A 13,567-nucleotide genomic window follows, 5' to 3' on the forward strand; every position below is an offset into this window, starting at 1 on the left:
CCACACACACACACCACAAACTCTCCCATACCACACACACACACACACACCACAAACTCTCCCATACCACACACACACACACACCACAAACTCTCCCATACCACACACACACACACACCACAAACTCTCCCATACCACACACACACACACACCACAAACTCTCCCATACCACACACACACACACCACAAACTCTCCCATACCACACACGCACACACACACACCACAAACTCTCCCATACCACACACGCACACACCACAAACTCTCCCATACCACACACACACACACACACACCACAAACTCTCCCATAACACACACACACACACACCACAAACTCTCCCATACCACACACACACCACAAACTCTCCCATACCACACACACACACACCACAAACACTCCCATACCACACACACACACACACCACAAACTCTCCCATACCACACACACACACACACACACCACAAACTCTCCCATACCACACACACACACACACACCACAAACTCTCCCATACCACACACACACACACACACACCACAAACTCTCCCATACCACACACACACACACCACAAACTCTCCCATACCACACACACACACACACACACCACAAACTCTCCCATACCACACACGCACACACACACACCACAAACTTTCCCATACCACACACGCACACACACACACCACAAACTCTCCCATACCACACACGCACACACACACACCACAAACTCTCCCATACCACACACACACACACACACCACAAACTCTCCCATACCACACACACACACACCACAAACTCTCCCATACCACCCACACACACACACCACAAACTCTCCCATACCACACACACACACACCACAAACTCTCCCATACCACACACACACACACCACAAACTCTCCCATACCACACACACACACACCACAAACTCTCCCATACCACACACACACACACCACAAACTCTCCCATACCACACACGCACACACACACACACACACACTCTCCCATACCACACACGCACACACACAAACTCTCCCATACCACACACACACACACACCACAAACTCTCCCATACCACACACACACACACACCACAAACTCTCCCATACCACACACACACACACACCACAAACTCTCCCATACCACACACACACACACACACCACAAACTCTCCCATACCACACACACACACACCACAAACTCTCCCATACCACACACACACACACACCACAAACTCTCCCATACCACACACACACACACACCACAAACTCTCCCATACCACACACACACACACACCACAAACTCTCCCATACCACACACGCACACACACACACCACAAACTCTCCCATACCACACACGCACACACCACAAACTCTCCCATACCACACACGCATACACACACACACACACACCACAAACTCTCCCATACCACACACACACACACACCACAAACTCTCCCATACCACACACACACCACAAACTCTCCCATACCACACACACACACACACCACAAACTCTCCCATACCACACACACACACACACACACCACAAACTCTCCCATACCACACACACACACACACACACCACAAACTCTCCCATACCACACACACACACACACACACCACAAACTCTCCCATACCACACACCACAAACTCTCCCATACCACACACACACACCACAAACTCTCCCATACCAACCACACACACACACCACAAACTCTCCCATACCACACACACACACACACCACAAACTCTCCCATACCACACACACACACACACCACAAACTCTCCCATACCACACACACACACACACCACAAACTCTCCCATACCACACACACACACACACCACAAACTCTCCCATACCACACACACACACACACACACACCACAAACTCTCCCATACCACACACACACACACCACAAACTCTCCCATACCACACACACACACACCACAAACTCTCCCATACCACACACACACACACACACACTCTCCCATACCACACACGCACACACACAAACTCTCCCATACCACACACACACACCACAAACTCTCCCATACCACACACACACACACACCACAAACTCTCCCATACCACACACACACACACACACCACAAACTCTCCCATACCACACACACACACACCACAAACTCTCCCATACCACACACACACACACCACAAACTCTCCCATACCACACACACACACACACCACAAACTCTCCCATACCACACACACACACACACCACAAACTCTCCCATACCACACACACACACACCACAAACTCTCCCATACCACACACGCACACACACACACCACAAACTCTCCCATACCACACACGCACACACCACAAACTCTCCCATACCACACACACACACACACACACACACACACACACACACACCACAAACTCTCCCATAACACACACACACACACCACAAACTCTCCCATACCACACACACACAACAAACTCTCCCATACCACACACACACACACACCACAAACTCTCCCATACCACACACACACACACACACACCACAAACTCTCCCATACCACACACACACACACACACCACAAACTCTCCCATACCACACACACACACACCACAAACTCTCCCATACCACACACACACACACACACACCACAAACTCTCCCATACCACACACACACACACCACAAACTCTCCCATACCACACACACACACACACACACCACAAACTCTCCCATACCACACACGCACACACACACACCACAAACTTTCCCATACCACACACGCACACACACACACCACAAACTCTCCGATACCACACACGCACACACACACACCACAAACTCTCCCATAACCACAAACTCTCCGATACCACACACGCACACACACACACCACAAACCTCTCCCATACCACACACACACACACACCCACAAAACTCTCCCATACCCACACACCACACACACACCACAAACTCTCCCATACCACCCACACACACACCACAACTCTCCCATACCACCACACCACACACAACACACCCACAAACTCTCCCATACCACACACACACACCACCACAAACTCTCCCATACCACACACCACACACACACACCACAAACTCTCCCATACCACCACACACACACACACCCACAAACTCTCCCATACCACACACCCACAACACACACACCCCACAAACTCTCCCATACCACACACGCACACACACCACAACTCAACCACCCACCACACACCACAACTCTCCCATACCCACACACACACACACACACACCACAAACTCTCCCATACCCCACACACACCCCACACACACTCCCATACCCACCCCCCACCACACTACCCCCCACACCACACCCTCCCATCACCCACACCCACACACACACCACACAACTCTCCCATACCACACACCACACACCACACACTCTCCCATACCCCACACACCACACCACCCACAACTCTCCCATACCACACACACACCCCACCACAAACTCTCCCATACCACACCACACACACCACCACAACTCTCCCATACCACACACCGCACACACACACCACAAACTCTCCCATACCCACCACACACACACACACCACAAACTCTCCCATACCACACACACACACACCACAAACTCTCCATACCACCACACACACACACCACAAACTCTCCCATACACCACCCAACACACACCACAAACTCTCCCATACCACACACACACACACACCACAAACTCTCCCATACCACACACACACACACCACAAACTCTCCCATACCACACACACACACACACACCACCACAAACTCTCCCATACACACACACACACACCACAAACTCTCCCATACCACACCATCACACACACACACCACAAACTCTCCATACCACACACACACACACACCACAAACTCTCCCATACCACACACCACACACCACACCACAAACTCTCCCATACCACACCACGCACACACACACACCCACAAACTCTCCCATACCACACACGCACACACACCACAAACTCTCCCATACCACACACGACACACACACACACCACAAACTCTCCCATACCACACACACACACCACACACCACAAACTCTCCCATACCACACACACACACACACACCACAAACTCTCCCATACCACACACACACACATCACACCACAAACTCTCCCATACCACACACACACACACACCACAAACTCTCCCATACCACACACACACACACACACCACAAACTCTCCCATACCACACACACACACACACACCACAAACTCTCCCATACCACACACACACACACCACAAACTCTCCCCATACACACACACACCACCACAAACTCTCCCATACCACACACACACACACCACAAACTCTCCCATACCACCCACACGCACACACACCACAAACTCTCCCATACCACACACACACACACACACACCACAAACTCTCCCATACCACACACGCACACACCACAAACTCTCCCATACCACACACGCACACACACACACACACACCACAAACTCTCCCATACCACACACACACACACACCACAAACTCTCCCATACCACACACACACACCACAAACTCTCCCATACCACACACACACACACACACACCACAAACTCTCCCATACCACACACACACACACACACCACAAACTCTCCCATACCACACACACACACACACACCACAAACTCTCCCATACCACACACACACACACACACCACAAACTCCCATACCACACAAACCTCCCATACCACACACACACACACACACACACACCACAAACTCTCCCATACCACACACACACCACACAAACTCTCCCATACCAACCACACTCACACACCACAAAACTCTCCCATACCACACACACACACACACACACACCTCTCCCATACCACACACGCACACACAACAAACTCTCCCATACCCACACACACACACCCACAAACGCTCCATACCACAACACACACACACACCACAAACTCTCCCATACCACAACACACACACACACCACAAACTCGTCCCATACCACACACACACACACTCACACCACAAACTCTCCCATACCACACACAACACACACACCACAAACGCTCCCTATACCACACACACACACACACACCACAAACTCTCCCATTACCACACACACACACCACAAACCACTCCATTACCACACACCGCACACACACCAGACAAACTCTCCCATACCACACACGCACACACACCACAAACTCTCCCCAACCACCACACACACCACAAACTCTCCCATACCACACACGCACACACACACACCACAAACTCTCCCATACCACACACACACACACACTCACCACAAACTCTCCCAGACCACACACACACACACCACAAACTCTCCCATACCACACACACACACCACAAACTCTCCCATACCACACACACACACACACACCACAAACTCTCCCATACCACACACACACACACCACAAACTCTCCCATACCACACACACACACACACCACAAACTCTCCCATACCACACACACACACACACACACACTCCACAAACTCTCCCATACCACACACACACACACACCACAAACTCTCCCATACCACACACGCACACACACACACCACAAACTCTCCCATACCACACACACACACACACACCACAAACTCTCCCCATACCACACACACACACCACAAACTCTCCCATACCAACCACACACACACACCACAAACTCTCCCATACCACACACACACACACACACACCACAAACTCTCCCATACCACACACACACACCACAAACTCTCCCATACCACACACACACCACAAACTCTCCCATACCACACACACACACCACAAACTCTCCCATACCACACACACCACACCCACAAACTCTCCCATACCAACCACACACACACACCACAAACTCTCCCATACCACACACACACACACACACCACAAACTCTCCCATACCACACACACACACACACCACAAACTCTCCCCATACCACACACACACACACACCACAAACTCTCCCATACCACACACGCACACACACACACCACAAACTCTCCCATACCACACACACACACACACACACACACCACAAACTCTCCCATACCACACACACACACACACCACAAACTCTCCCATACCACACACACACACACACACACACCACAAACTCTCCCATACCACACACACACCACAAACTCTCCCATACCACACACACACACACACACACCACAAACTCTCCCATACCACACACACACACACACACCACAAACTCTCCCATACCACACACACACTCCACAAACTCTCCCATACCACACACGCACACACACACACACTCCCATACCACACACGCACACACACACACACACTCTCCCATACCACACACGCACACACACAAACTCTCCCATACCACACACACACACACCACTAACTCTCCCATACCACACACACACACACACACCACAAACTCTCCCATACCACACACGCACACACACACACCATAAACTCTCCCATACCACACACACACACACACACACACACACAAACTCTCCCATACCACACACACACACACACCACAAACTCTCCCATACCACACACACACACACACACACCACAAACTCTCCCATACCACACACACACACACACACACCACAAACTCTCCCATACCACACACACACACACACCACAAACTCTCCCATACCACACACACACACACACACACCACAAACTCTCCCATACCACACACACACACACACACCACAAACTCTCCCATACCACACACACACTCCACAAACTCTCCCATACCACACACACACACACTCTCCCATACCACACACGCACACACACACACACTCCCATACCACACACGCACACACACACACACTCCCATACCACACACGCACACACACACACACTCCCATACCACACACGCACACACACACACACACTCTCCCATACCACACACGCACACACACAAACTCTCCCATACCACACACACACACACCACTAACTCTCCCATACCACACACACACACACACACACCACAAACTCTCCCATACCACACACACACACACACCACAAACTCTCCCATACCACACACACACACACCACAAACTCTCCCATACCACACACACACACACACACACACACACACCACAAACTCTCCCATACCACACACACACACACACACACCACAAACTCTCCCATACCACACACGCACACACACACACCACAAACTCTCCCATACCACACACACACACACACCACAAACTCTCCCATACCACACACACACACACACCACAAACTCTCCCATACCACACACACACACACACCACAAACTCTCCCATACCACACACACACACACACACCACAAACTCTCCCATACCCCACACACACACACACACACACACACACACACACACACACACACACACACCACAAACTCTCCCATACCACACACACACACACACACCACAAACTCTCCCATACCACACACACACACACCACAAACTCTCCCATACCACACACACACACACACACACCACAAACTCTCCCATACCACACACACACACCACAAACTCTCCCATACCACACACACACACACACACCACAAACTCTCCCATACCACACACACACACACACACACACCACAAACTCTCCCATCCCACACACACACACCACAAACTCTCCCATACCACCCACACACACACACCACAAACTCTCCCATACCACCCACACACACACACCACAAACTCTCCCATACCACCCACACACACACACCACAAACTCTCCCATACCACCCACACACACACACCACAAACTCTCCCATACCACACACACACACACCACAAACTCTCCCATACCACCCACACACACACACCACAAACTCTCCCATACCACACACACACACACCACAAACTCTCCCATACCACCCACACACACACACCACAAACTCTCCCATACCACCCACACACACACCACAAACTCTCCCATACCACACACACACACACCACAAACTCTCCCATACCACACACACACACCACAAACTCTCCCATACCACACACACACACACCACAAACTCTCCCATACCACACACACACACACCACAAACTCTCCCATACCACACACACACACACACACACCACAAACTCTCCCATACCACACACACACACCACAAACTCTCCCATACCACCCACACACACACACCACAAACTCTCCCATACCACCCACACACACACACCACAAACTCTCCCATACCACACACACACACACCACAAACTCTCCCATACCACACACACACACACCACAAACTCTCCCATACCACACACACACACACCACAAACTCTCCCATACCACACACACACACACCACAAACTCTCCCATACCACACACACACACACACACCACAAACTCTCCCATACCACACACACACACACACACACCACAAACTCTCCCATACCACACACGCACACACACACACCACAAACTCTCCCATACCACACACGCACACACACACACCACAAACTCTCCCATACCACACACGCACACACCACAAACTCTCCCATACCACACACACACACACCACAAACTCTCCCATACCACACACACACACACACCACAAACTCTCCCATACCACACACACACACACACACCACAAACTCTCCCATACCCCACACACACACACACACACACACGCACACCACAAACTCTCCCATACTACACACACACACACACACCACAAACTCTCCCATACCACACACACACACACCACAAACTCTCCCATACCACACACACACACACACACACACCACAAACTCTCCCATACCACACACACACACCACAAACTCTCCCATACCACACACACACACACACACCACAAACTCTCCCATACCCCACACACACACACACACACCACAAACTCTCCCATACCACACACACACACACACACCACAAACTCTCCCATACCACACACACACACACCACAAACTCTCCCATACCACACACACACACACACACACACCACAAACTCTCCCATACCACACACACACACCACAAACTCTCCCATACCACACACACACACACACACCACAAACTCTCCCATACCACACACACACACACACACACCACAAACTCTCCCATACCACACACGCACACACACACACCACAAACTCTCCCATACCACACACACACACACACACACACACCACAAACTCTCCCATCCCACACACACACACCACAAACTCTCCCATACCACCCACACACACACACCACAAACTCTCCCATACCACCCACACACACACACCACAAACTCTCCCATACCACACACACACACACCACAAACTCTCCCATACCACACACACACACACACACACACCACAAACTCTCCCATACCACACACACACACCACAAACTCTCCCATACCACACACACACACACACACCACAAACTCTCCCATACCACACACACACACACACACACCACAAACTCTCCCATACCACACACGCACACACACACACCACAAACTCTCCCATACCACACACACACACACACACACACACCACAAACTCTCCCATCCCACACACACACACCACAAACTCTCCCATACCACCCACACACACACACCACAAACTCTCCCATACCACCCACACACACACACCACAAACTCTCCCATACCACACACACACACACCACAAACTCTCCCATACCACACACACACACACACACACACCACAAACTCTCCCATACCACACACACACACCACAAACTCTCCCATACCACCCACACACACACACCACAAACTCTCCCATACCACCCACACACACACACCACAAACTCTCCCATACCACCCACACACACACACCACAAACTCTCCCATACCACACACACACACACACCACAAACTCTCCCATACCACACACACACACACCACAAACTCTCCCATACCACACACACACACACCACAAACTCTCCCATACCACACACACACACACCACAAACTCTCCCATACCACACACACACACACACACCACAAACTCTCCCATACCACACACACACACACACACACCACAAACTCTCCCATACCACACACACACACACACACCACAAACTCTCCCATACCACACACGCACACACACACACCACAAACTCTCCCATACCACACACACACACACCACAAACTCTCCCATACCACACACACACACACCACAAACTCTCCCATACCACACACACACCACAAACTCTCCCATACCACACACACACACACACACCACAAACTCTCCCATACCACACACGCACACACACACACCACAAACTCTCCCATACCACACACACACACACCACAAACTCTCCCATACCACACACACACACACCACAAACTCTCCCATACCACACACACACCACAAACTCTCCCATACCACACACACACACACACACCACAAACTCTCCCATACCACACACACACACCACAAACTCTCCCATACCACACACACACACACCACAAACTCTCCCATACCACACACACACACACCACAAACTCTCCCATACCACACACACACACACCACAAACTCTCCCATACCACACACACACACACCACAAACTCTCCCATACCACACACACACACACACCACAAACTCTCCCATACCACACACACACACACACACCACAAACTCTCCCATACCACACACACACACACACCACAAACTCTCCCATACCACACACGCACACACACACACCACAAACTCTCCCATACCACACACGCACACACACACACCACAAACTCTCCCATACCACACACACACACACACACACCACAAACTCTCCCATACCACACACACACACCACAAACTCTCCCATACCACACACACACACACACACCACAAACTCTCCCATATCACACACACACACACCACAAACTCTCCCATACCACACACACACACACCACAAACCCTCCCATACCACACACACACACACCACAAACTCTCCCATACCACACACACACACACACCACAAACTCTCCCATACCACACACACACACACACACCACAAACTCTCCCATACCACACACACACACACCACAAACTCTCCCATACCACACACACACACACCACAAACTCTCCCATACCACACACACACACCACAAACTCTCCCATACCACACACACACCCACACACACACCACAAACTCTCCCATACCACACACACACACACACCACAAACTCTCCCATACCACACACACACACACCACAAACTCTCCCATACCACACACACACACACACACACAACAAACTCTCCCATACCACACACACACACACCACAAACTCTCCCATACCACACACACACACCACAAACTCTCCCATACCACACACACACACCACAAACTCTCCCATACCACACACACACGACAAACTCTCCCATACCACACACACACACCACAAACTCTCCCATACCACACACACACCACAAACTCTCCCATACCACACACACACACCACAAACTCTCCCATACCACACACACACACCACAAACTCTCCCATACCACACACACACACCACAAACTCTCCCATACCACACACACACACACACCACAAACTCTCCCATACCACACACACACACACACCACAAACTCTCCCATACCACACACACACACACACACACCACAAACTCTCCCATACCACACACACACACACACACACACACACACCACAAACTCTCCCATACCACACACACACACACACACACACACACACCACAAACTCTCCCATACCACACACACACACCACAAACTCTCCCATACCACACACACACACACACACACACCACAAACTCTCCCATACCACACACACACACGCACGCACACAGCAAACAATCATGTCATTCAGGAGAAGGAAGTGCAGCTTCTCTTGATAAGGAACCTGAGTAATTGTTTGATAGGGAGTGATCTCTGTACAAAGTGGCACCCTCCCCTCAGTGTGGAAGAACATGGGCTCAGGTTTCAATGCCGATCCATGATGATGCAGAATGACACTCCTGGTGCTGTCTTTCAGGATGATACAATGACAACACGATGGCCCTGAGCTGGGTGACTCTATGGCAGGGCTCTGGCTCACCTCTTAGGGGATGGAATAGAATCGATGGCACTGTCTTGAACCAGGGCAACATTCTGACCCATGTTATTCCACAACATACTGTGGGATCTTGCTGTGCACAGATGCATTCCCATCTCTCCTGGTAGTGACCAATGATTGGTTGTATTCCTTCCTCCCTTCCATTGCCATGTGCTGCCATTTCCCTCTGCTACACCCTCTGCTCCTGGCTACATGGTACAGGAACCTACCTGGGCTCTGGAGAATGGCACCGACCCAGTGCTGGAGATGATGATTGACCTTTGATGAGCTGGCAGCATTCTCAGGAAGTGGACCCCGAGCACTGGCAGGAGGCGGCCAAGCTGCTGGAAATCCCACTGGGTCACAGTGCTCATGTTCTGTCTCCGCAGGTGAGTTGCTAAAAGCAGTGCAACCTGATCACAAAATATGGACAAATCGGGAAAGAAAAGGCTATTCAGTCCATCGTGTTACTGCATGCAGATTGCGATGCCTCACTGCCTCCCTTCAGTACATTGGACTGGGGTGGGCAAAGCTAAAAATCATACACCAGGTTATAGTCCAACAGGCTTATTTGGAAATACAGTAGCTTTCAGAGCACTGCAGCTTAATCATGTATCTGTGAGCAGCACTCCGAAAGCTAGTGCTTCCAAATAAACCTGTTGGATTATAACCTGGTGTTGTGTGATTTCTACCTTCATTGCAGATAGCACCAAACAGTAGCTGCTTTTAACTGTCTTTATTCATATATCTCCATTGAGGGCGTACAAAGGCTTTTAACACATTTGACCCTCCGAGATCTGCATTTGAATTCTCTTGTTGTCTATTCCCGAGAGTTTGCACAATGGAAGTCGTGTGGGACATGGGGAGGTTGCAGGGATGGGGACCAGCCGTGTTATAGCAGAAGCTCCTGAGAAGGAGGCCTTTTAGTTCGCTCTGAACACATTCTTCATTCATTAAGGTCACAGATCCACAGTTGATCTGCATCTCAACCCTATTACATGGCATGGTGCTGGGTATGGTCAACTTCTTATTTCCTACAATCATTCGACACTCTGAACTTAATTGCATGCTTTTAAAAATTACTAATAACTCTGTTTTATCTAAACTCACAAGTTTGAAACTCCTCCAATCCTCAAAACTAGCTTAGAATACTGAATGGACTCACAAACTCTTAACATTCGCCTGTACCTGTGTTTTTGTTTTTGCCGCTGTTTACGTCTTATTTGCTTGTCTATGCTATTTAACTCTGTGATCTGCCTGTATTACTCACAAGACAAAACTTTTCACTGTGCCTCGGTACACGTGACAATAAATTCAATTCAATTCAACTAAAGAAAACTACCTCCATTTTGAAACTTTTAATTGATCCTAACCTCAACACATGACTCAGTGAGAAAGAGAGAGAGCTCCAGATTTCCAGTCCCCTTCATTGGCTTCCTGACATCGCTCAGAGATGATCCAGCTCGAAATGGGAGGTTTTTCCAGACTAGCCC

At 50.2% G+C, this 13,567-nt stretch overlaps 1 protein-coding gene across 1 annotated transcript in view; it reads right to left on the reverse strand.

The window, feature by feature from the left end:
• Positions 1-13,567, reverse strand: part of LOC140458326 (stereocilin) — a 65,607-nt gene that overhangs the window by 33,820 nt on the left and 18,220 nt on the right. Inside the window, exon 11 of the mRNA XM_072552715.1 lies at positions 12,305-12,487. Within this exon, the coding sequence (XP_072408816.1) occupies positions 12,305-12,487 (183 nt within the window). The remainder of the gene's footprint in view (positions 1-12,304; positions 12,488-13,567) is intronic.

Source organism: Chiloscyllium punctatum, chromosome 33 (assembly GCF_047496795.1).
Source record: "Chiloscyllium punctatum isolate Juve2018m chromosome 33, sChiPun1.3, whole genome shotgun sequence".
NCBI lineage: Eukaryota > Metazoa > Chordata > Chondrichthyes > Orectolobiformes > Hemiscylliidae > Chiloscyllium > Chiloscyllium punctatum.